The 27,912-nt window shown below is 41.9% G+C and overlaps 1 protein-coding gene across 1 annotated transcript in view; it reads right to left on the bottom strand.

Moving 5' to 3' along the window:
* The window catches only part of LOC124152749 (complement C3-like), a 53,311-nt gene extending 26,040 nt beyond the window's left edge, over positions 1-27,271 (bottom strand). Inside the window, exons 1-15 of the mRNA XM_048389067.1 lie at positions 26,977-27,271; positions 13,449-13,615; positions 11,547-11,747; positions 11,083-11,153; positions 10,296-10,424; positions 9,009-9,051; positions 8,808-8,901; positions 7,641-7,740; positions 7,252-7,491; positions 6,042-6,239; positions 4,677-4,796; positions 3,950-4,042; positions 3,438-3,638; positions 533-691; positions 77-151 (exon numbers count right to left, since the gene is read on the bottom strand). Coding sequence (XP_048245024.1) covers positions 77-151; positions 533-691; positions 3,438-3,638; positions 3,950-4,042; positions 4,677-4,796; positions 6,042-6,239; positions 7,252-7,491; positions 7,641-7,740; positions 8,808-8,901; positions 9,009-9,051; positions 10,296-10,424; positions 11,083-11,153; positions 11,547-11,747; positions 13,449-13,615; positions 26,977-27,065 — 1,980 coding nt within the window. The 5' untranslated portion in view covers positions 27,066-27,271. The remainder of the gene's footprint in view (positions 1-76; positions 152-532; positions 692-3,437; positions 3,639-3,949; positions 4,043-4,676; positions 4,797-6,041; positions 6,240-7,251; positions 7,492-7,640; positions 7,741-8,807; positions 8,902-9,008; positions 9,052-10,295; positions 10,425-11,082; positions 11,154-11,546; positions 11,748-13,448; positions 13,616-26,976) is intronic.
* Positions 27,272-27,912: the final 641 nt, after the last annotated feature.

Here is a 27,912-nt window from a genome sequence, read left to right as displayed (position 1 = left end):
GTCAACACAAATACATTTGTATATGGCAGGTCCGGTTTTGTACTGATGTACAGCTGAAAGAACAGGAAAATCTCACCTGAAACACGTTAGCGCTGTCCCGGCCCCCTCCTCGGCCACACCCACGGTCTTGTTGCTTCAGTGAGTCGAACACCTGATGGAATACGACGTGAAGACGTTACAACAATCAGAATGCCAACACCATGTTTCCCGGGGCCACAACGCAATATAGACAACAACTAATTTTGACTTCAGATATGTTTTCTTTTAAATCATAATTTCAGTGTCGGAATACAGTTACAATCATGAATAAATTAAAGTTCGAACAATAGAAACGTAAATAAACATTCTACAAAACAGTCCTTTTGAACATTTCAGATTTCTCGAAAACAATATTTTGCACACTCTTAATAAAGCATTTACTAAGACGACACAAGCTCTAAACATTCTGTAGCAGTTAAGGTAATGTTTAAGTTTCAATAGTGAGAACAAAGTTATGCTGGATCTCAGGACTCCACCCAGACACTATACATACGGTGCTTCTAGACAAGGAGAGTTTGTTCTTGAGGTAGTACACCGCCTTGTCGACAGCGAGGAGGCCGATGTTCATGTCTGGCCTGCCCTTCACAGTCAGCGTCCCCGTGTCCCCGGGTCGGTAGTAGTCCCGTCTCGACAAGTCGTCATTCATAGTTATCTGCAATGTTTTGTTTAGGTTTGTTTGTTGTTTAACTCCCCATTCAGCAGTGTTCCTGCTATATATACTCACCGACAAAAGAAACGACAAAAGGATGAGCGTGTAAAGTTTGGAGCATCTCGTGATAAGCATAAAGACACTGTAGTAACACTTGACTGATTGTTAGTTTTGTCATTAAGTGGTACACATTGGAAACATCTCTTCTTATCGTCCATACCTCTCTATACGTATCTATGATTCGCGTTTCTTTTTGCGGTGAGTATATATTACGGCGGCCTGTAAATAATCGAGTCAATCAAGTGATTCATATATTATAAGAAACGTGTGTTGGTTGTTTAACGCCGCAGTCAGCAGTATTCCAGCTAATCTTTCGGTAGCCTGTAAATAAGTGAATCTGGACAGGCAATCCACTGGTTGATATTGTGAGCAACGATTCCCACCGTCGGGGTACGATGACACGCAATCAACCAAGTCACCGAGCCTGAACATCCGATCCATGGTCGCCTCTAACCATCATGGGTTCTACCCTATTCCGGGGGGCACGTGTGGCCAAGTCGTCTAAGGCGCCGCGATTCGCTGTGCAGAATTGCGTCCCTTGGGCACGCACCAAACCTATGATTGTGGGTTCGAATCCCGATTATGTTTCTAGGTTTGTCAGCACCATACTCGTGCTCGTGGGTTTCACCGAAGTGGTAAACGTCTGCATCACTTCGGGCTTTCCTCCCACATTAAGCTGACACGCCGTGATATAAACTGACGGGCAAAAGAAACTATGCCAACATTGCTTTGGTGTTGACAACATTATCAAATATATCACAAAAATATAGTGTTGCAAGTTGGAAAGAAAATTTATCTGACAATGTTCTGATTCAAATTCCACAAAGGTGGCATTTACAGGAACTTCAATATCAGGTAAGGAATGACAGAGGGGGTAAATGTCAATTTGCAAAATAAACAAATCATCTGAACGAAAACAGAAAACGCATTTTTTTCACAAATGCATTACTGTCAGTATCTTGTATGGCCTCCATTGAATACAGGCTTGGGCACGTCGCCGCACGGAGTTTACAAGATCCCTGATGACGTCGTTGGGGATGGCTCGCCATTCTTCCAACAGTGCCTGAATCAACGTTTGACGACTTGACGGAGGGGGATTGGGCTGTTCTCTCTCTCTCCGACGATACACAGCACACGGCCATCAGCTCGATACAACTGGAACCTGCTCTCATAAGAGAATAGAATTCGTTGCCAGTTCCTGTTTTGCCACCCTTGTACCATTCTTGCCCAATGGAGGCGGTTGCGTCGGTCACGACGGCGCAAGGTCATCCCGCGAAAGAGCCGGTAGGCCCGAATACCGTGTTGTCGAAGACGCCTGGCAACTGTCCTTCTGCTGACCACGTGATGTAATGCTGTGGCTGCCGATGACGTCACAGTGACGAAACGATTGCGTAGATGTAAGATGCTGAGGTACCGATCTTCATTGGCGGTTGTGACCCTGGGTCTTCCACTTTTTGGCCTGTCATCTGTACGACCTGTTTGTGTGAGTCGTGTCTGCAGCCTCGTTATCGTTGTTCTGGTGCAGTTGAAGATGCGAGCAACATGGGCATGGCGTGCTCCCAACTGCAACATCCCCATTGCTCTCTCTCGCTCTTGTGCGGTCAGTCTCGGCATGTCAGCTGTTGTGGTCGGTACAATTGTGGTGTAAAACATACAGATTGGCGGATTTTATACCGTTCCGAGCCATTTTGTCGTGATGCACGTGCATCCCATTTTGAATGAAAAAAGTTCGATAAAGTCCATATTCGCGAAGAAGCAGGATTTTTTAAACTCAGTAATGATGAAGCTGCGTTCATGCATTTTGTTTGACAATGAAAACTCCAGTTCAGTGCTGATGTGATATTTTTTAAATAAAAAATACTTTGGTATAGTTTCTTTTGCCCGTCAGTTAAACTGGAAAAATGTTAAAAGCGGCGTTTAACCCAACTCACTCACTCACTCTTACCTATTCCAACCCGGAATCCCTCGGGGTGCACTGCGATACACTTAATATAATTCAACTGATTTCCACAGTAAATTGGAAATAATAAGGAACGTCATAACAGAGAAAGAGAAAGAAATGTTATGAACACATTTGGTGATGGCCACCGACATCATCAGGAACAAACACACTCACAATATATGGAAAAATGGTTGCTTTCAACACGCCCATCATGATTGTCAAATGTAGTATTCAACAAGTGAGTGAGTGAGTTGGGTTCACAGCAGTTCAGTTATATCGCGGCGCGTCAAAGCAGTGGCTAGCCCAAAGTGATGCCGGTCTCAGACGTTTACCTCTTCGGTGACCGCCACCCCACGAGCACGGGTGTTGGTGACACCTAGAAACATAATCGGGGCGAACCGGAATTCCAACCCACAATCACGTGTTCCTGGAGTGCCCAAGGGACGCAACTCTGCACATCGAATTGCAGCACCTTAGACGACTGGGCCACCCGTGCCCCAATATTGATCATTACTGAAGTACGCTTTAGAGAGTTTTAAAAAACAAACATAACATCTACCTAAATAGTTACTGTATGATTAATACCAGGAGATGAGAATGTTTTGTAATATATCGATCCAGTGTTTCATACACAATAATGTTTGCTATAATATTTGCACTTGCAGTTGACACGTTCTATTGAATTATTGATTTATTCTTGGGTTACGCCATAGATAATGTTAATATTAGTTTTTAACAAAACAATACCTCATGTTCACAACTTTCCTCGATATCAAGCCACGTTGAATCAGCTATGACCTCTGACCCCGCCTCTGAGCCTCGCATTGAAAACGCCAATAGGCGGACACTCGGGGACATTTCCGGGGTAACAGGGAAGTGGAACTGTGTGCGTGCGCCGCCCAGGTTCCGAGTTTTCAGTTGTAACACAACCCTTCCTCGTGAAACAACCTAAAAAGGCAAAAAGCGATATTTATTGATTCATGTCGTAATTTTCGACTAGTCCCATGTGTTCCCGTGTTTCAGAGGTGAACAGTTGATTTGCCTTTGCATGTGTTTGTGCCACCGGTGTGGTTGGATACGCTTACCTTCTCGCAAAGACCTGGTATCATCACTATATGACAGGGATATTTAAATACATACTTATGATATAGTCGGAGTCGTTCAGTGGACTCACATTTTAGCAGAAACTTCTTACGAATACGGAAATATTCTTTGTCCTTTTTATTTGATTTACACGCAACACTAGTTGCTATGCCTACCAGCAGGTTGATGACGTTGAGGTCAACGGGGTCGGTGTTTGTCGTCTGAACCGTTATGTAGTCTCCAACGGCGGGGATATCGTCCTGGAAATCCTAGAATAATTATAAGATTTAGATGTTTGTAACTATATTATCCCAAGTGAATAAACAGTGACATAAATAATAGGGTATTCTTTCATACATCCAGTTTGAAACATATTTTTAAAATTTATTTTGATTGGTTGAATGATCGCTTTCCTGGCCATTAATTGGTAGATTGACAAGTGCGTGTGAATGAGGTACTCCGACACTTGTGTTGCTATTTTTTAAACATCAAAAGACACGAGAATGAGATTGCATTCACATTGAAAATAATTCTTCCAAACTTTTCACTTTTGGTAAACATTTATAATCAATGTCCTTGTTAAAACTACAGCTGACTAGCTTCTGAGATTAGCGATGGCATTTGATTTTGACATCACAATGGTCTGCAAAGCATTGTGATGCAATTTGATTGTACCTATACCTCCTATGAGATATATCTTGATTTTACCCGAGCGATATATCCTGTGAAAACTAGTTTTGGATGATAACTTTTCCCCGAAAGTTTATTCCACAAATGTCAACAGTTTGCCGTCAAAATATCAACTCTTTGACAAATGGGATTTTGATTGAGTGTACAACAAAGCTACCAGTTCGTTGAGTACATCAACTGACGATGTAGTTTTGGAACCTAGCGACCACTCACCCCTGCAGTAGGGTTTGCTTTCACAAGCATGTAGGTGTCTGAGGGGGAGAAGTAGGGGGACGCGCCGAAATGGGCCACCGTCTCAGACGCTCGTGCAAGGCCCTTTGTTTTGGACTTCAGCTGAAAGAAATATACAGAAGGATGTGATCACGAATCTTGTCTATCACAGCAGACTGCAGATGAAGGATTTGTTTTGATACCTGCCTGACGAGTTACGTCCCTTGGGCCAGAAACCAAACCAAGGTCGTCGGTTCGAATTCCGGTTCGTCCCGATTGTCTTGGTGTGTTAGCACCATCCTCGTCTCAGGCCTGCATCAGTTCGAGCTTTCCTCCAACATCAAGCTGACACGCCGTGATATAACTGGAATACTGTTCAAATCTGCGTGAAAATCTCACTCACTCACTCACTTATCACAGCAGATGTACTTAGTGATAGATACGAAGCGTTTAACATCGACCAAGGCAACGTAGTTATGCCACTGTGCATAAGATACTGGGTTAAGCTATTGAAAGCCATTTACCGCTACAGTCAGGAATAAGGACGGTTGTATCGAATCTGAATAAGACAAACCAGTGGTCGATAGCATGAACCACTATCGACGCCGGGAAACGACGACAAATTCCGATTCCAATTTTTCTCTTGCCATCAACACACTAAGAGTATAGGATACATCCTCCTCTCCGGAATTACATTTGGGGCTTTGATAAAGGTGTAGCCTATTCGACACTCTGTTATGGGTTGTGGTCAATCTCATTAAATCAGATCTTAGTTCACGCTACTGCTAAACATCGATCTTGAGACATCCCATTACGGGTCAGGTCAGAGTGACCTTTTTCCGACCAATCAGGGCGTTGCTAACCAAATCAAGAAAGAGACAGTCGGAAAGTGTTTTCTAAATCATGCAACCTCGTAAAGGTTAACACGGGGTATTCCGAACGACAGTTACGGGCTGTACGACTTATTCCGTCAAAATCATCGTCGATCTCTCGCTTCACAGTGATAAAAGATGAACGGAAGAGACTTTGCATAGTCCGTGTGAAGTACCGTCATATAATCTCCGCCATCTAAGAGACAATTCAGAGCCTTCTTTTTCAGTTTTCAAATTTGGAATCGAGAACTTTGTTTAAATATCTTTCAATGAATAGTCTGGATTGGAAGTCGCCAGTTTGAAACTAGTCGTATAGCTCGAGGGGGCTGTTTTCTGATTGGCTAACGTCGACTTCCTGTTAGTCATGTCAATGGTCAGTCAAAGTTCGCGAAAGGTCGTTCTGACGTGACTTGTAAATGGCTGTCTTCAGATCTTTGTTAAAGCGGCAGCAAGAACTAAAATCTGATTTGGATGAGATCGGGGTTGTGGTCATCACCATGAAGTGAAGGTTCTTGGCGTCTGCTGGCAACCGGAAGTCAAGCGTCAGTCTTCCATTGTCATCTGTCCGGAAGTTCCTCCTCTCTCCCCCATTCCAGGGGGTCAGTTGAACGCCCTCCTCTCTCACCGCCGCCTCACCCTCCACGACCACAGTCAACCCTCGCGCAGGATCTCCGTTAGCCCGGACTACATCCACCTGGACAATAAAACACAGTTTGTTTGTTTGTTGTTTTACGCCGCGTTGAGCAATATTCTAGCTATATGACGACGGTCTGTAAATAATTGCGCCTGGACCAGACAATCCAGTGATTGACATTATGAGCATCGATCTACGCAATTGGGATACGATGGCATGCATCATCCAAGTCAGCGGGCCTGATCACCCGATCCCGTTAGTCGTCTCTAACAACAAGCATAGTCGCCTTTTACGGCAAACTGGCAAAATACTTCCCCGGATCTTCACTGGTCTCACGTGAATGGAGTTACGTGTTTGGCACTTTGGGCACGACAGGAGAGAAAGTATCAGCTGAATGCATCTTAAAACGGTGTTTGTGGTTATCCAACGCTTCATCATCATCATCTGAGTCAGCGAGCCTGACCACCCGATCCCGTTAGGCACGTTTTACGACAAGCTTAGGTTGCTGAAGATGAATTTTAACATGGCTCTTCACAGGACAATATACACCCTTAGGTCAATGTATCGTGACAATATAACACATTATTAACATATTAACGTCGCTTTTAACATGATTTCAGTTATATCACGACGTGTCAGCTTAATGTGTGAGGAAAGCCCAAAGTGATGCAGGTCTCAGACGTTTACCACTTCGGTGAGACCCTCGAGCACGGGTATGGTGCTAACAAACCTAGAAACATAATCGGGGCGAACCGGGATTCGAACCCACAATCATAGGTTTCTGGCGTGCCCAAGGGACGCAACTCTGCACAGCGAATCGCGGCACCTTTGACGACTGGGCCACCCGTGTCCTGCCTTTAATCTAAGGGACCGTATGCATTCACGGGTATTGGAGGAACACAGTGTTTACAAACCCGTGCAGTGCTGACCTTGGATCATCGGTGGATATGAGAGAAGAAAATAACACCTGACCTCATTTCAATCGAAAATAGGTTCACCACTGGACCTTGGAATAATACATAATATATAATCTATTCTACAACATGTATATATATAAAAACATATAACTCACTCTCAGTATGTACGGAAGACCTGGCTTGAAGAATCTACTGGATCTTGTAAATTTGAAAACATAAGCAGTTTCGGCAAAAACAACAGACTGGTCAATAGCGTGTTCCACTTTCCCAGAAGCCTCTTCTGTGACGTCAGCTTCTAAATATAGCCTTCCTCCATTAGGAAACCACACACTCTCCACGGGTAGTTTCACCTGGTCTGTCTTGACGTGGAATTCCGCCATGCCGGTACCGTTCAACTGAAATGGACGTGAGATGCTTCTAACAAATAAGACCATTATAAAGAAGACCAGATATTCCAACAATTCAGAGAGCGAGAGTCGACTCATTATGGATAATTAAGATATGTCAGTTTCAAAGATAGCTATTATATCATGTGAAATTTTACCAAAATATTACGTTGTTTTCCCATGGGGAACACATGCCCGTGCCAAACAAGTCCATATGTCACTGTCACGTGACCCTTGACTGGCCTCCCGAATACGTATCTGAAAGAGACATCATCATATTAATGTAGTAATCACATTATGATATTGCCAAGAAATACGACTTTAAAAGTTATATTTCTACATTTACTCTTGTGATTATAATTTGATTTCGATAAATTAAACCTCTCTTCCGGGTTAAGTTGATGGTCTGGTAAACGTTTCTTGAACTCAATTGGATCAGACGAAACATCATTCATGTTGGTTGTTGTTTTTGTTTTACGCCGCACTCGGCAATATTCCAGCTATATGACGGCGGTCTGTAAATGATCGAGTCTGCACCAGAAAACCCAGTGATTGATATTATGAGCATCGACCCTTCATGAAAGCTGTGTATCCATGAGATGATGTCTCCATATCACACATACTTTGGAACCTCCGTAGTCCGGACCTTACAATTTCAATTAAACCGTCCGAATTAACAACTATCCGGATTAATGAACGGTGAAGTATGTTCTTTTGTATTGGGCTACATTGAATAATACATGTTTGTCGGTCACATGTATCTTAAAGAAGATAATCGGCACGAACCGGGATTCGAACCGACGACCTTGGTTTGGTTTCTGACCCAAGGGACGTAACTCGCGGAGAAAGATATGACCTTTAAACAAAAAATGATTCACATAAGGGAGAAAATATATGCATATCAACTTCTTTATTATGAGGAAGACAACGTTTCGGAGTATATGCTTACTCCTTCATCATTCACCCGAAGAAGGAGTAAGGATATACTCCGAAACGTTGTGTTCCTCATAATAAAGACGTTGACATCTATATATTCTCTTCCTTATTGAAAATAAGTACTGAGAGAAGAACAGTTCTTTTATTTCCACAAGAAATATAGAAACTTTGATGCAATGTTACTCATATGACTCAGGAAATTAGTAAATTGCTTTTTATTAGCAATCAATATGACTGACGCGCCGATGATTGAGGACCCTTGTAATTTCCCTTTTTCGTAGCCTTAGTGTAGACGTTTCCAACAGTTACTGTCCAGATTGCGGAGGTTCCGAAATAACGGGGCCTGACTGTACAACGAAAAGGGCACATGAGCCAGGTATAGGACTTACGTTGCTTTGAGTGTTGTGTTGAAATGCTCCGTGTCAGGGAGGATAACTCTGTGTTGCTCTGCTACGTCGAATTTCACTGTGAACGTCGGCAACACTAGAGGAGAAGGTTCGAATCCAATAATAGAAAGATGTCACAATTTAACAACATAAAACCAAACCAAATTAACGATTTTGAGTGACAAAAGTAGAAACGATTCTTACCATATTCTTTGACTTCAAAACGTACTTTGGCCGAAGTTTTCAACTGAAATATATATGTACATGTACAATAAGATGTTACGTTTTAACGTATCTGCTACGCTACTTTTTTAACGACTTCCATGTGATCATTCAGGACACAGAAGGGCACTGCCTCACATAGTAAAGATATAACAGTTTAGTGAGTGAGTGAGTGACTATGGTTTTACGCCGCTTTTAGCAATTTTCCAGCAATATCACGGCGATGGGCTTCACACATTGTGCCCATGGCGGGAATTGAACCCGGGTCTTCGGCGTGACGAGCGAACGGTTTAACCACTAGGCTAACCGACCTCCCCTATAACAGTTTAGAGTGAGTGAGTTGAGACTTTTCGCTGCTGAATATTATTCCAGTTATATTACGGCGTGTCAGCTTAATGTGGGAGGAAAGCCAAAAGTGATGCAGGTGTCAGACGTTTACCACTTCGGTGAAACCCACGAGAACGGGTATGGTGCTGGCAAACCTAGGAACATAACAGGGATCACCGGAATTCGAACCCACAATCTGGCGTACCCAAGGGACGCAACTCGTCACTGCGAATTGCGGCGTCTTAGACAACTGGGCCTTCCGAGTCCCGTAACAGTTTAGAGTATGCCAGATATGCCAGATATTTTTATTGTTTTTTATGGGTTTTTAAATACATGCTCAATACAGTAATATATGTACATATTCCTGCTGTAAAGTACACACGTTTCGGTATTTCAAAGCCATCATAACGCTGTCATCGCCTCTAGAATTTATATTATTCACAGAATAATAATAATAATGCACGGTTTCGTGTGGTTTTATACAAACAATACATACGGCTCATTCGGGTGTATAATTAAAGGAAGACATCGTTTCATAACTACAGGCAAGGACATATTTGTAAGGACATAGTATAGAAATAAGCCGCGTTGTGAATGATCGGTCGATGAATACCCTTGAATAACACCTGCCATCTTGTAACAGTAGGTGAATGAAAATCCCCCCAAAGTGTTTATTTAACTGCCCTTGTAATGCATTATATGCACCTACAAATTACACAACTCATCGGATATTATTAATTACATTTGTATTATACACTGTCCGAGTCATTATACAAAAGGAAAGTGTTTAAGGTTAAATAAGTGAGGTGTGGTGAAAAGGGGGTTTGACGTCGCGTTCAAAATGATTGTACTTATAGCGACGTATGTAGAGGTGCAGACGCTCTATCCACTAAACTGCGGAGGCGGTGTAAGATCAAATAGAACATTATACAGCTCCCATACCATGTTGTAGAACTTTGTCTCCACTGTCCAGTTTCCATACACGGGGTTGTCCGGAATCTTCAGCTTGTCCGTCACGAAGCTCTGGTTTCCCTCACTCACTGACCGGCTGACCGCTACAGAGTCAGGGTTCTGGGGAGTAGTCAGTCAAACATGTACCAGTGTCAAACATAAATGTACCAGTGTCAAACATGCATGTGCCAACGTCAAACATACATGTACCAGTGTCATACATACATGTACCAGTGTCAAACATACATGTGCCAGTGTCATACATACATGTGCCAGTGTCAAACATACATGTGCCAGTGTCAAACATATATGTACCAGTGTCAAACATACATGTACCAGTGTCAAACAGTCACAAATGAGTGTTCAGACATATGGAACGCAATCCGATATATGTTTCACTCGTTGACGTCAAAACATAACCTTTGTCCCCATCTGAAATCTTCAGAAACTGGAAAGTGACATTTTATGTAAGTTTCTGCTAAGCCTTTATCTTTAAAATAGTCAGGTCTTCAGCGTGACGAGCGAACGCTTTAACCCCTAGGCTACCCGACCGCTCTGTTGATGTAAGTACGGCAAGGTTGTTGGCCACTGTAAGCTGCATCAATGTAGACACTGTTTATTTACAAATATAAATACTCGACTGAGTGGTCTGTAGCAGAATCTGAAAACAGTGCTCAGAGTTTCCGGGGTACATATATATATATATATTCACAATAAGCCTTTGTCATCTTACGTGCTTGATTACAAATTACCTGGCTACCACCGAGGTTCGTCTTACCTTGACATCAATCTGCACGGGCCACTGTGAGGGGAGATGCTGGTCATTGAGCGGCAGCACTCTGATATTGACTGGAACAAGCAAATACACACGTTAAACACACGTCGGACATGGTTTATATGTATAAGTTGGTATACATTTAAAAACAAGAGTCATCAAAAGATAATAAAAACAGGGCCCACAATAGCAAAGGCACCATTTCAGTCCCTGGTTAATACATGTACCAAGTTTGGATGAAAACTCTTACACGATTTTTAAGTTTTGCTCCGGAAACGAAATACGGACGGACGAACAGACAATCTAGGCTGGTTGTCCTCTAGCAGTGACAAAGTATATATACGTGCGTACATCGTATGGAGTTTTCATGTTAGTATTTGCTGCAGAGCAAAGAGCAAAACCACTGTGTAACACTGGAAGAGCCTACGCGTTAAAGTGACATTCTACAGGGTTCCGTGGGTGCTCACCGGTCTGCCCTGGGGTGTAGACGGGCTTGTCTGTCTGTATGAAGATGACCCCCGGGCTGTCGTCCACCAGGACTGGCACTTCCTGCCTGAAGGACAGCGCCAGGGCCGTGCACTCCGCCACCAGCGACACGTAGAAGGGGTCCAACTTCGTCTGTGGCAGGGCTGACAGCGGGAGGCGGATTGTGGCATTGACGACGTCATCTGGTATACGTAAAATAACATTAAATAGCAATTCTACCGTGGATTTGGAAATGATTTGGTTCTGATTAGTCATTCAGAGGTGAGGGGGCACGGGTGGCCCAGTCGTCTAAGGCGCCGCGATTCTCTGTACAGAATTGCGTCCCTTGGACACACCAGAAACGTATGATTGTGGGTTCGAATCCCGGTTCGCCCCGATTATATTTCTAGGTTTCTCAGCACCATACCCGTGCTCGTGGGTTTCACCGAAGTGGTAAACGTCTGAGACCTACATCACTTCGGGTTTTCCTCCCACATTAAGCTGACACGCCGTGATATAACTGGAATACTGTTAAAAGCGGCGATAAACCCAACCCACTCACTCACTCATTCAGAGGTGGTTAATTAGAAGATAAACATGCTGTGTTTTCAATGGAGAACCTGTCGATTTAATCGCGCTAAATTGCTTTTGGAACCGTGCGCAGGTTCTGAGTGTATTACGATGTAAACAAACTGCTTGAGCATATACAGCGCCATATTTTGTTCAAAGGCTGTTGTCGGTGATCCCGTAATTCAGATCGACAACCCACTCAAAACACTGGACTCAACCCATGCCGCTTCACTGAATATACTCGCTAACACCAAAGATTTCGCGTTTTATTTAGTCAGGGAAAAATGAAGATAAGCATAATGCGAGTTTGGTTCCAATTTCAGATTAGCGCGGTTAAATCTACAAGTAACCCAAAACCTACATTAGAAACACAGTGTGTAAACCCACCGTCATGTATGTCAAACACAAAAATATATATATATGTATTAATGTGTGTAAAACATTAGTACTTGACGTCATCTTGTATATGTGAAACAACTTCAGAACATGACGTCATCCAATATACTTGAAACAAAGTTAGTACATGACGTCATCTAATATACTTGAAACAAAGTTAGTACATGACGTCATCTAATATACTTGAAACAAAGTTAGTACATGACGTCATCTAATATACTTGAAACAAAGTTAGTACATGGCGTCATCTAATATACTTGAAACAAAGTTAGTACATGACGTCATCTAATATACTTGAAACAAAGTTAGTACATGGCGTCATCTAATATACTTGAAACAAAGTTAGTACATGACGTCATCTAATATACTTGAAACAAAGTTAGTACATGACGTCATCTAATATACTTGAAACAAATTAGTACATGACGTCATCCAGCATATGTGAAACAACAGAACATGGCGTCATCTTGTTGTTTAACACCACACTCAGCAATATTCCATCTACATGACGGCGGTCTGTAAATCGAGTCTGGATCAAACAATCCAGTGATTGATATCATGAACACCGACCCACGCAATTGGGATACGATGGCAGGCATCAAACAAAACAGCGAGCCTGACCACCCGATCCCGTAAGTCTCCTCTTACGACAAACATAGTCGCCTCTTACGGCAAGCGTTGAATGTGACCCAGATCATCACGGATATTGCGGTCATCTAATATATGTGAACTGGCATAGTGTCTGACGTAAGTAATATTGGAACGTCATCAAGTGTATCTGAACGTTCATCAACATTTGCGGGTGACGTCATTACTAATGGAGCGCCATCTAGAGTGTGAGGAACATTGATAAATGACGTCAATTCTACGGCACGTTTAAGACCAGTGTCAATACTAAACACTAAGTTGGTGTCACACAAGATACGTGTTACGCTTACTTGACGATACTGTGATCTCCTGCTCAAAATGGACAACTGTGCTTTTAGGAAAGTCCAACAACGAAAGCCGTATCGTCACCTCTTCCTCAACGCCGTACGTCGTCACGGTGACGACTTCATCTGTATCGACGTGGATGATGTTGGGGGCGACGATGAAGTAGACAGGACTGCAATGAGAACAACCCAGTGGAGACTCCAGGTTAGAATACTAGTATTGTTTATTTGTTTGTTTGTTTGTTGTTTAACGCCGCACTCAGCAATATTGCAGATACATGACGGCGGTCTGTAAATAATCGAGTCGCCTCTTACGGCAAGCATGGGTTGCTGAAGACCTACGCTCTACCAGGATAGATACTAATAGATCCCTGTAGTAACCTCAGTCCCAATCAGGTCACTCCATGGGGATTCCAGGTTAATTTTCTCGAACATCCCCAGTAACCACTGCTTGGCGTGCGAGGCGACGAAGTGATAGAGTGATCTGGGTGATTGTTTGCCGCCGTGTTTATAGCTGGAGTGTTGCTTAAAAGCCGTTAAAAAACAAACAAACATCATCTATGCTATGATGTATCCTCATATTGATGCTAATATCTACGTGACATGTTTGTCTGTTTGTCATTTAACACCACAATCAGCCCATATCCCAGCTGTACAGAGGCGGCCTATAAAAACAGCGACCAGAAACTCCGTGCTGTCAGGATACGATGCAAAGCTTTCAACCGATCCATTTGGTCGCCTCTTACAACTAGGATAGGTTGCTGTGGACGAACTTAACCTTGAACCCTATTATAATGCTCCAACACCGTCACATCGAAGTGTTTCTATAACTTATCCGGACACGAGTAATGGAGGCATTTCAATTTGTAGTCCATTTCACCCATCTAAATACAGTCAACTTTCCCGTCATGTCGAGCAATATTCCAGCAGCTCAGACCTGTCTACATTTCACAACTTTGAGGTACAATCTAGCATGCTCTTTCTTCAAAGATATCAAAGAGCGTCAAACGACTCAAAATGTTTGATCAGGGTTACAGGATGCAAGTCCTCAGTAAAACTTTCAAAGGTTTCACGGTAGATATGTGGAGGATATTTCCGATGCAATTCCCTAATTGACTTGTACCATATGTTCCCGTGCTTTTTTCAATTTTCAGGGAAAACATTCGACTTGCCTTTGTATGTGCTTATGACGGGTGCAACAGACTGGGCAGGATATGGAGGATATTCCATGTGTCGAGTGAAATATCATGTTTCTCTCACCAAGTGACGGAGGGAAAGAAGATATTTTCACGAGTGGCGTAGCCACGAGTGAAAATATCTCCTTTCCCCCCGTCACGAGTGTCTACGCCACTCGTGAAAATATCTTCTTTCCCTCCGTCACTCGGTGAGAGAAACATGATGTTTCACTCGACACATGAAATATCCTATTTATTATATTCTTTTGGTGTAGTTGTCTGCAGGAAGATTAAATTATTTCATTACAAATGTAAAACCTTCAAGCGTAAATTCTCCCTACATAACACAAATGGACGGTTTTCCACCCCCTGTAAGTACGACTAAAAATGTAGTTCCGTCTTTGCTAAATCTTAACAAATATAAACAAAAATAACCAAAAATATTTGATGTCACTAAATTTCTTTAGTATAAATTTGGATATGATTATATACAAAATCAACTTCATCAAAAAATAAATTTCAAATCAATGAGACGGTTAACGTTGTTCGAAGCGAAAGAATACACGCAATTCAAGTAACAAAATGGCGATTTGCGAAACGTAAAGTATCGACTGACAAATCAGAAGAGAAATTCACAGTTTAATACAAATCATTTTCAACAAAATAACAAACGGTAAGAATCGGTATTAACTACATAAATGACCATCTGTCATTATATGACTTGTCAACGTTGAACTGACGTAAATCAACAGTTTGTGTACGAGCTGTCTCGTGTAGGCCAACATAGTTCCGTCAACGTGTTATGTTCTCTGCAGTGAAATATCAGGTGTTATGTTTCACTGCAGTGAAATATCAAGTGTTATGTTCACTGCAATGAAAATATCACTTTTCTCAACTTCAGAAAACTCAGTCTTTCACACTGAAGTATATAATAAAAATAAATTGATTGCCACTAATAATCGATGTAATGGATATATACTAGTGCATATTCCATGTCCCTATCAGTTCTACTGTTTTTCAGGGGCGGTGGCGTAGCCTAGTGGTTAAAGCGTTCGCTTGTCACGCCGAAGACTCGGGTTCAATTCTCGACATAGGTACAAGGTAGGTCGAGTTTTAAAATAATGACAACATGGATGATCAGAAGAACCTACAACTCAGTATGAATTATTAAACCGTGCCTACATTTTCTTGACAAAATGTCAAAAATTTAATGTTAAATCATGTCTACTTTATCTTTTAATAGGCATCAACTAACTGAACTGTTTGTTAAATATGACTTGGCACTGGTGGGGTTTCGTCTTTGCCTCTGATTGGCGATAGAACAACCTGATGAGAAACATTTTCGGGATTCGAACCGCCACGAACATTTATCTGCAACGACAGTGAAGACATTCTGCGGAATTAATAATTAAATAAAAAGTTTTACTAACAATAAGGCAAATTGATAATCCGTTTATTAACGGGGATTTATATTCTTCTTCAGCATGCTATCTGTAGATTAAACGGGGTTTTTTGTTTGTTATTTAACGCCGCACTCAGCATTATTTCAGCTATATGACAACGGTCTGTAAATAATCGAGTCTGGACCAGATAATTCAGTGATTGATATCATGAGCATCGATCCACGCAATTGGGATACGATGACATGCATCAACCAAGTCAGCAAGCCTGATCACCCGATCCCGTTAGTCGCCTGACAAGCATAGTCGCCTGTTATGACAACGTAGTATATGTAAATTCGAAATCTTTTGAAAAGTTTTTTTCTAAAGGATGACGCTTTGGATATTGTCCCTACCTATAAGTACTTGGGTGTTCATTTGTCAAGCTCAGGATCTTGGTACAACACACAAAATACTTTAGCTTTGCAAGCTAATAAAACCTCCAGTGTTTAAAATCTAAAATTGCAGACTTCACTAAATTGCCCTTGAAAGTATTACTATACATCTTCGATGTTAAAATTTCCCCAGTTCTAAACTACGAAAGTGAAGTGTGGGGATTCCACACTTCACCCGATGTTGAAAGATTTCATGACGTATTTTGTAAAACTATTTTGGATCTTAGCAGATTTACACCTAACATTGTTGCTCGTGGAGAGCTTGGTCGATACTCTCTTCAAGTAAACCGTTTTGTTAAAATCATTAAGTTTTGGATACGGTTGTTGTACCAAGAAGAAAATGACCGCCTCCGTGGTCTTGTGGTAGAGCGTCTGCCCGGAGAGCGGAAGGTCCGGGGTTCGATCCCCGGCCGCGTCATACCAAAAGACGTTAAAAGATGGAACTTGTTGTTACCCTGTCTGGCGCTCGGCATTAAGGGGCTAAAACAAGGACTGGTCTGAGTGGGATATTCATGTTAAACTGCGGCATGGTATCTCAGTGAGCTAGCACTATAAATCGGCATCAGTCCGGACTAGTACAAGCAGCCACACAAACACACACACGTGCATGCACGTCGCTACATAAGTGCAATAATCTTGGACGCAACGTTAATCCCCATTTCACCTCACCTTGTGATAGTGAGTGAGTGAGTTGGGTTTAACGCCGCTTTTAACATTATTCCAGTTATATCGCGGCGTGTCAGCTTAATGTGGGAGGAAAGCCCGAAGTGATGCAGGTCCCAGACGTTTATCACTTCGGTGAAACCCACGAGCACGGGTATGGTGCTGACAAACCTAGAAACATAATTTGGGCGAACCGAGATTCGAACCCACAATCATAGGTTTCTGGCGCAACTCTGCACAGCGAATCGCGGCGACTTAGACGACTGGGCCACCCGTGCCCCCACCTTGTGATAGATATGAAGCGATCAACATCGCCCAAGGCAACGTATCCATGCCACTGTGCATAAGATACAGGGTTTAGCTATTGAAAGCCATTTAACGCTACAGTCAGTAATTACGACGGTTGCATCGAATCTGAATCAGACAAACCAGTGGTCGATAGCATGAACCACTATCGACGGCGGGAAACGATGACGCAGTCCGATTCCCATTTTCGTCTTGCCATCAACACAGTAAGGGTATAGGATACACCCTCCTCTCCGGAATTACATTTGGGGCTTTGATAAATGTGTAGCCTATTCGACACTCTGTTATGGGTTGTGGTCAATCTCATTAAATCAGATCTTAGTTCACGCTACTGCTAAACAAAGATCTGGAGACATCCCATTATGGGTCAGGTCAGAGTTCGATCCCCGGCCGCGTCATACCAAAAGACGTTAAAAGATGGTACTTGTTGTTACCCTGTCTGGCGCTTGGCATTAAGGGGCTAAAACAAGGACTGGTCGGCTCGGAGTCAGTATACTGTGTCTGAGTGGGGTATTCATGTTAAACTGCGGCATGGTATCTCAGTGTGCTAGCACTATAAATCGGCATCAGTCCGGACTAGTACAAGCAGCCACACACACACACACACACACGTGCATGCACGTCTCTATATAAGTGTAATAATCTTGGACGCGACGTTAAACCCAATTTCACCTCACCTCACCTCATCAAGAAGAAAACGGTATTCTAAAACATGTGTATAATTACCAATTATCTTTTGCAAATGAAAATATCAAATCATGGGCCCTAGATGTGAAAATGCTGCTATACAACTATGGTTTTGGAACTGTTTGGGAGGCTCAGAATATTGGAAATGTAAATCAGTTTTTGGCTTCATTTAAACAAAGATGTATCGATATTGATCAACAAATGTGGTTGTCAAATCTTCAAAAAATTTCCAAGCTAGATCTGTACAGATCATTGAAATCTCATATTGTATTTGAAAATTATTTATACGATGTTAATATAAAAGCTTATCGTATTGCACTTTGGTCACTTAGGTGCTCCAGCCATCAGTAACCGCCTCCGTGGTCTTGTGGTAGAGCGTCCGCCCGGAGAGCGGAAGGTCCGGGGTTCAATCCCTGGCCGCGTCATACCAAAAGACGTTAAAAGATGATACTTGTTGTTACCCTGTCTGGCGCTCGGCATTAAGGGGCTAAAACAAGGACTGGTCGGCTCGGAGTCAGTATACTGTGTCTGAGTGGGGTATTCATGTTAAACTGCGGCATGGTATCTCAGTGTGCTAGCACTATAAATCGGCATCAGTCCGGACTAGTACAAGCAGCCACACACACACACGTGCATGCACGTCGCTATATAAGTGCAATAATCTTGGACGCGACGTTAAACCCCATTTCACCTCACCTCACTTCCAGCCATCAGTTGATGATTGAGGCAGGTAGAAAGCTGGGCTTGGCGAGACATAAACGTCTCTGTCCTTTTTGTGTTATTCCCACTGTAGAAACAGAGTTTCATTTTTGTCTTGAATGTAACTTCTACTCGGATTTAAGACAGTCACTAATCCTAGTTATTTTCACCGCAAAAGCTTCATAGTTTACTTGTATCTTCTAACACCACAATGTTAAACAGCATAGGAAAATGTATTTTTCTTGCATTTAAGAAAGGGAAAAGTTCTTAAACAATGATTAATATGAACATGTATTAAGAGGATACCACATGTATTTTGGTTGATACTCACTACACATTTAATAATGGCTTTCAATAATTCAGTCCCCAGTGGTCGGGTGAAATAGACGCTTTGTAAACAAGAACTGATGCTTCTTGTAGGATTTACTTGTCTGCTCTACTTTTCAAACTTTATTGCTCATATATACACTGTAAACAGAGATTATGTACTTATCTACTGTGACAAACTCTTTTGTAAATAAGTACTGATACTTTCCAAAGCTTCATTGTTTATTTATGCACTGTAAACAATTTCATATAAAGTAATCGGTTGGGACAAACCCCTGTGGACAAGAAATGATCTGTTTAGTATGATCTGCTCTATTTTTTTACCATTGGTAGTTTTATATACTCTGTTATCATCTGGCGCTCCATCGTTACCATGGATACCGATTAATGAACAATGTATAATGGGCCGGTGGCCCCCTTACGAATAAAGTAATTCATATGTAAATTTGTAGAAGCGTTTCCATAGTAGAAAAAACGAAATAGAAGTGTCCGCTTTTCTTTATCAGAACTATTGGCTATTGTTGATGAATGTACCAATCACATTGCATTTCGTAATCCGGAGCGGAGTGCACGAGAGAAAGGCACGGGGTACACGTTTCACGTGCATCTCGCGGGGTCAGCTGAGCATAAAATCCTTTAATAGTTTTATATTTACTTACATCAGTACCAATTGCTTATCCCTTTATGAACTGCGAAATGTGTATTATGTAATTTGTATACAGTATGTTACTCTATGCATTCTAGTATTTGTACAGTACTTGTGATTTTTGAAGCTTTTCGTTCAACGAAACGAACGGACAGAAAAGAAATTACTATTATCTTGATCAGGGCTATATTTGCTCATAATAGGCCCATCAACATGGGCAAGTAAAATTTAGTTGATTGATAGATGTGCTCGAGTTGGTCCAAAACGAATGGTATACTTGCCCCGGGACATGCATTTCATAACCCAAATCGGCAAAGTGCGAGGTGCACGTGCGAAAGGCTCGGGGGACATATTTCACGTGCTTCACGCAGGGCCGACTAACACAGTGTTCTCACAGTTGAGCATAGAATTCCTGAATATATTTCAAAATACCTTTAACAAAACAATGTTTTTTAAGCATTTTAGGTGCTATAAATGTTGGCCATGGTTTAAATAAATTAGACCCCTCCAAGCCGGGATCAAACTTTTAAAATTTGACAGTTAGACCCTGCTGGCTGCGCCCTTAGGGATCGAACTGTCAAATTTTAAAAGTTAGATCCAGGCTTGGAGGGTTCTAATTTATTCTTATATAAGATGTAGCAGTATTACGAGGGATGCATCGGGTTTCATGCGTCCCGAGGCCACGAGGCTGAGGCTGAGGCTCAATAATTGATAGTAAACAGCTGTTCGACTGAGCTTAGGTAAACTTGTGCTATGTCACGTGACTTTCATTCACTTCGAGTGAGTGAGTGAGTTAAACGTTAGCGTCACATGGGCAGTATTTCAGCCATTTCGTGACGAGAAGTTATAAATTATTAATACATATATCTTAGACTTATTACAACCTGTAAATGATGGAAAGTAAAATAACTAGAATATCACAGATTCGATTTAAAACTAGTTGAGAACATTTCAAATAATACACTATCAGTAAACAACACAATATAAAGACGGGCTATAGATCGCCAGCCATTGAAGGTAGCATTCGTCAGCACTCGCCCCTTTCCGTAACCTGCAAGAAGACGCTATTCGGCTTGTCCCGGAATAACACGAGTTGGTCACGAATGTGAAGGTAGATCACCATACAGGGGACCATAGGGGCTTAAAGTGCGTTTGCTACCTACTAGGGCCCCAGCAGGATTTACATCATCCCTTACGTGTCGGCGATTAATGACAAATTTAGAAGCGGGGTATAAGGGATTTATTCTGCCTCTCAGAAATCTACGTGAAGCCTGTCTTGCTCGTGGCGGGGTATACGGGATCTATTCACACGCTGAGAAATGTATTTCCCTCCAAGGCGGGTTACATGTATATTTATCACGACGATGTTGGGGGTACTGGGTTCTATGAATGTTTGCCATATGAAAATGAAATTTACGTCTCATTTAGTTTCAGATCGCCACAACGCAGTAGAACTCTCTGCGCAGAAATGTATTGTGGAAATATATGCCTCATTTAGGATGAGGTAAGGTGAAATGGGGCTTAACGTCGCGTTCAAGATTATTGCACGTACGAGTGTGTGTGTGTGTGTGTGTGTGTGTGTGTGTGTGTGTGTGTGTGTGTGTGTGGCTGCATGTACTTGTCCGGACTATTGCAATGTTTATAGTGCTAGCCCACTGAGATATCATTCCGCAGTTTAACATTATTACCTCACTCACACATAGTATATTGACTCAGAGCGGACCAGTCCTTGCCAACGCCAGGCAAGGTAACAACAAGTACCATCTTTTAACGTCTTTAGTATGACGTAGCCGGTATCGAACCCTGACCTTCCGCTCTCCGGGCGGGCGCTCTACCACTAGACCATGGAGGCGATCCATTTATGATGCTCCTGATATATAATATATTATTATAATGTATTTATTACACGTATACGTATGTTACTCCAGACCTCGACGCAGAAATGACAACGTGTGAAATACTCCTAAGTTAGCAAATACACTGCCGCGCCCACAGGTCCACCGCCTCATCCAGTGTACCGGTGCATCATGATGGCTTATCTCCCGATAGAGGAAGCACCACAGGGAATTGCTGTACTGTTGGGTTCAAGTGATATCAGCGAACGAACGTTTTATCTGAAAACATTTGGCGGTTCACGACCTGTAACTTACTCCCAATAATATGGCAATTGGTTTTGATATTACAGCAAATTATGAATTTACCTAAAAATCAGCCTGTCGTCTCCGAAAAGCAAAGAAACGGAGCAAAGGATTTCCAAAAGGATGGAAACATTTACAAAAGGATGGAAACATTTACAAAAGGGGGGATACATTTACAAAAGGAGGGACACATTTACAAAAGGGGGACACATTTACAAAAGGGGGACACATTTACAAAAGGAGGGACACATTAACAAAAGGGGGACACATTTACAAAAGGGGGGAAAACATTTACAAAAAGAGGACACATTAACAAAAGGGGGACACATTTACAAAAGGGGGACACATTAACAAAAGGGGGACACATTTACAAAAGGGGGACACATTTACAAAAGGGGGACACATTAACAAAAGGGGGACACATTTACAAAAGGGGGACACATTTACAAAAGGGGGACACATTAACAAAAGGGGGACACATTAACAAAAGGGGGACACATTAACAAAAGGGGGACACATTTACAAAAAGAGGACACATTTACAAAAGGGGGACACATTTACAAAAGGAGGGACACATTAACAAAAGGGGGACACATTTACAAAAGGGGGGAAAACATTTACAAAAAGAGGACACATTAACAAAAGGGGGACACATTTACAAAAGGGGGACACATTAACAAAAGGGGGACACATTAACAAAAGGGGGACACATTTACAAAAGGGGGACACATTTACAAAAGGGGGGAAAACATTTACAAAAGGGGGACACATTAACAAAAGGGGGACACATTAACAAAAGGGGGACACATTTACAAAAGGGGGACACATTTACAAAAGGGGGACACATTTACAAAAGGGGGACACATTAACAAAAGGGGGACACATTTACAAAAGGGGGGAAAACATTTACAAAAAGAGGACACATTAACAAAAGGGGGACACATTTACAAAAGGGGGACACATTAACAAAAGGGGGACACATTTACAAAAGGGGGACACATTTACAAAAGGGGGACACATTAACAAAAGGGGGACACATTTACAAAAGGGGGACACATTAACAAAAGGGGGACACATTAACAAAAGGGGGACACATTTACAAAAGGGGGACACATTTACAAAAGGGGGGAAAACATTTACAAAAGGGGGACACATTAACAAAAGGGGGACACATTAACAAAAGGGGGACACATTTACAAAAGGGGGACACATTTACAAAAGGGGGACACATTTACAAAAGGGGGACACATTAACAAAAGGGGGACACATTTACAAAAAGAGGACACATTAACAAAAGGGGGACACATTAACAAAAGGGGGACACATTTACAAAAGGGGGACACATTAACAAAAGGGGGACACATTTACAAAAGGGGGGACACATTTACAAAAGGGGGGAAAACATTTACAAAAAGAGGACACATTAACAAAAGGGGGACACATTTACAAAAGGGGGACACATTTACAAAAGGGGGACACATTAACAAAAGGGGGACACATTTACAAAAGGGGGACACATTTACAAAAGGGGGACACATTAACAAAAGGGGAGACATTTACAAAAGGGGGACACATTTACAAAAGGGGGACACATTTACAAAAGAGGGATGCATTTACAAAAGGGGGACACATTAACAAAAGGGGGACACATTTACAAAAAGAGGACACATTTACAAAAGGGGGACACATTTGCAAAAGGGGGGATACATTTACAAAAGGAGGACACATTAACAAAAGGGGGACACATTTACAAAAGAGGGATGCATTTACAAAAGGGGGACACATTTACAAAAAGAGGACACATTTACAAAAGGGGGACACATTTACAAAAGGGGGACACATTTACAAAAGGGGGACACATTTACAAAAGAGGGATGCATTTACAAAAGGGGGACACATTTACAAAAGGGGGTACACATTTACAAAAGGGGGACACATTTACAAAAGGGGGACACATTAACAAAAGGGGGACACATTAACAAAAGGAGGACACGTTAACAAAAGGGGGACACATTTACAAAAGAGGGATGCATTTACAAAAGGGGGACACATTTGCAAAAGGGGGACACATTTACAAAAGGGGGAGACATTTACAAAAGGGGGACACATTTACAAAAGGGGGACACATTTACAAAAGAGGGATGCATTTACAAAAGGGGGACACATTTACAAAAGGGGGTACACATTTACAAAAGGGGGACACATTTACAAAAGGGGGACACATTAACAAAAGGGGGACACATTAACAAAAGGAGGACACGTTAACAAAAGGGGGACACATTTACAAAAGAGGGATGCATTTACAAAAGGGGGACACATTTACAAAAGGGGGTACACATTTACAAAAGGGGGACACATTTACAAAAGGGGGACACATTTACAAAAGGAGGGACACATTTGCAAAAGGGGGTACACATTTACAAAAGGGGGACACATTTACAAAAGGGGGACACATTTACAAAAGGGGGACACATTTGCAAAAGGGGGACACATTTACAAAAGGGGGAGACATTTACAAAAGGGGGACAAATTTACAAAAGGGGGAAAACATTTACAAAAGGGGGGGACACATTTACAAAAGGGGGAGACATTTACAAAAGGGGGATACATTTACAAAAGGGGGACACGTTTACAAAAGGGGGAGACATTTACAAAAGGGGGACACATTTACAAAAGGGGGGACGTATTTACAAAAGGGGGACACATTTGCAAAAGGGGGACACATTTATAAAAGGGGGAGACATTTATAAACAGAGGGACACATTTACAAAAGGGGGATACATTTACAAAAGGGGGACACGTTTACAAAAGGGGGGACATATTTACAAAAGGGGGACACATTTACAAAAGGGGGACACATTTGCAAAAGGGGGACACATTTACAAAAGGGGGAGACATTTACAAAAGGGGGACAAATTTACAAAAGGGGGAAAACATTTACAAAAGGGGGGGACACATTTACAAAAGGGGGAGACATTTACAAAAGGGGGATACATTTACAAAAGGGGGACACGTTTACAAAAGGGGGAGACATTTACAAAAGGGGGACACATTTACAAAAGGGGGGACATATTTACAAAAGGGGGACACATTTGCAAAAGGGGGACACATTTATAAAAGGGGGAGACATTTATAAACGGAGGGACACATTTACAAAAGGGGGACACATTAACAAAAGGGGGATACATTTACAAAATGGGGACACGTTTACAAAAGGGGGTACACATTTACAAAATGGGGAACACATTTACAAAAGGGGGAAAACAATTACAAAAGGGGGACACATTTACAACAGGGGGAACACATATACAAACGGAGGGGGCTATTTACAAACAGAGGGACACATTTACAAACCGAGCTATAATGGATGCGGTACATTTGGGAAACTTTTATCATTCCGCAGTTATCGTGAAATAGTTCTCACGCACTCGGCTCACGACGGGCGTTTCGTGCTATCTCGATCACTGACACTACTGGCAGGAAGGAAGAGTGCAGTCATTCCTCCTTCCTTCAGACGTTTGTGCGTCTTGACTCCCTCTCTCGTCCTACTTGTCACATAAGGGACACACTTATGTATCGTTCAAACTGTTTTATGAAATCAAAAATGAATCTGCGATCGTATTATTAAAACTTATTATAAAATCTGTAACCCGAATTATAAGCATATAGGTGCCTGTCGTTCTATTTCTCAAGTAGAGTTCAAAGTGCAATCATAATTTTGTTAATGTTAAATAACATAACTTGGTGAGGGGGGTACAGCATGTGCTTGCTTTCCTGCGTTCGTTTAACGAAATGACTTAATAGCTTGTAAAGACGATCAAAGACCTACTATTATTGGAAATGGCAGATCATCATTCAATTATTTTTTAATGTGAAAGATCAGGTATTGATGTAAAAGACAAGGTATTTATGTCATAGATCAGGTATTAATGTGATAGAAAAGGTATTGATGTTTGTTTGTTCTTTAACGCCGAACTCAGCACTATTCCAGCCATGTATCACGGCTGTCTGGACATAATTGAGTCTGGACCAGACAGTCCAGTGATTCATATCATGAGCATCGATCTACGCAATTGGGCTACGATAACATGCATCAACCAAGTCAGCGAGCCTGACCACCCGATCCCGTTAGTCACCTCTCAAGACAAGCATAACCACCTGTTCCGACAAGCATGGGTTGCTGAAGACTTATTCTCTACCATGATCTTTACGGGTCGGCATTGGTGTTATAGACCAATGATTCATGTAATACACACAGTATTGATGTAAAATATCAAATATTGATGTCTTAGGTGAAGGCCTCGTAAGTGTGTCACTTGTGCCTAATCCATTTGATTTGCCGCAATACAATTATGTTTAAATCACAAATAGATCACGTATTGATGTAAAAGACCATGGGCCTACTTGCACAAAACGATCTTAACGCTAAGACTATTGTAAGCCTATGTTAAAGTATGGGAGTTGAGATCATCTTAGCGCTAAGATCGCTTTGTGCAAGTGGGCCCTGAGACATTGATGTAATGGCATTTCTATCATGATGTTATGGCATTTCTATTTATGACGATTGTCGCTGATATAGTACAGAGGAATACTAAATAATACACTGTACAACGTCGATCTTGAACTTATATTCATATTTGTATGTCTGTCACAACATGTACAAAACCCCATCATGTACATATTCTGTTATTTTGTCCGAGTGTAGCATAGGTACAGGTACATGCGATGATTAATCAAACACACACGAGTTTTGCCAATGCATCAAGAACGTAGTCTCAAATACTAGTTCGCTTCTCATATTAACCGATAATTCCCCCACACTGCTGTCCACAATGTTACATGTTTAGCACTAACCAAGGTCATACAGCTGTATCCAATCATAAAAGGATGCAATAAAGTGTCTTTCTTCTCCGCATCGTCCTGCTAACACAGACGGTCTGACAAGGCGGAGCCTTTGCATCGTAAGAAGACAATGTATTGTCCTATATACACGATTACATGGAAACACGCCCACATTTGACCCTAACACTATTCCATACAATCATATAACAGTACTCACCTCGTGTCCTCAGCTTCCACTAAACTCCACACAAGAAACACCAGGCTAAGAAAATGGCGCGTCATGTTAATATACAAAGACTTGCGCATAGAATGGCGTCCGTTTAAGTTTACGATAGAATCACAAAATGTATACAAAGTGTTATCGCCATGTGGGATAGATCCGGGCGTAGAAATATCGCTGAACTTTGGCGAGAGGTCGTGAAATACGAGTGCCCGTGTCGAGGATGAATCGCCTGCTGTAAGTCATACTGATGAGTTTGGGACGTGACCCATTCCCACAGTTGTGGCTGGGACATCTGTTGCGCAAGAGTGCACTGTTGTGGGTGGGGGAGGGGGGAGGGGGGCTTTTGAGTGATCAAAGTTTAAAGGAAGACGTCAGCTGCGTAGGTTGTCCTTCACATGCGATTCCCATCAACTCAAGTTGCTTGCACGCCCTGTCTGAAACGCCTGTAAAATTGACGACTATGCAGTATCGTACATACAGCTAAATTAATAACACACATTATTAAGACAGTGTTCTCAGACCATGATGTATGGTATTGGTAGAGAAAAGGAACGTAATATAATATATGTGGGTATAGACTTTATTCATGAGACATACAGGCCATCGCCCCGTGTTCACAAACTTAGAAGAGTATATTGTAAACAACATAGTGAAGGAATCCATAGACTAGGTATTGCAATATAGCTTAATAACTCACTTAACAAGACAAACAAACCTTGCAAGCTGAGTAATTAAAATCAGTAAATGCCATAAGTACATAAAATAAAGAATTGTCTAGGAAGCTATTTATTACCTAGGATTTGTATTATATAGATATCAAGAGATGGAATGCATCTGCAAATAACAGTCTTCACAAACTGGACATAATCTTTGATTTCTAGGAACAGTACAATATACCTACATGTCTCTCTCTTAAGACGAAGAGAACCA

The sequence above is a fragment of the Haliotis rufescens genome, unplaced genomic scaffold (assembly GCF_023055435.1).
Source record: "Haliotis rufescens isolate VD_foot unplaced genomic scaffold, xgHalRufe1.0.p SCAF_8, whole genome shotgun sequence".
NCBI classification, from domain to species: Eukaryota; Metazoa; Mollusca; class Gastropoda; order Lepetellida; family Haliotidae; genus Haliotis; species Haliotis rufescens.
The sequence above is the reverse complement of the archived record's forward strand: the minus strand, read 5'-3'. Positions and strand labels throughout refer to the sequence as shown.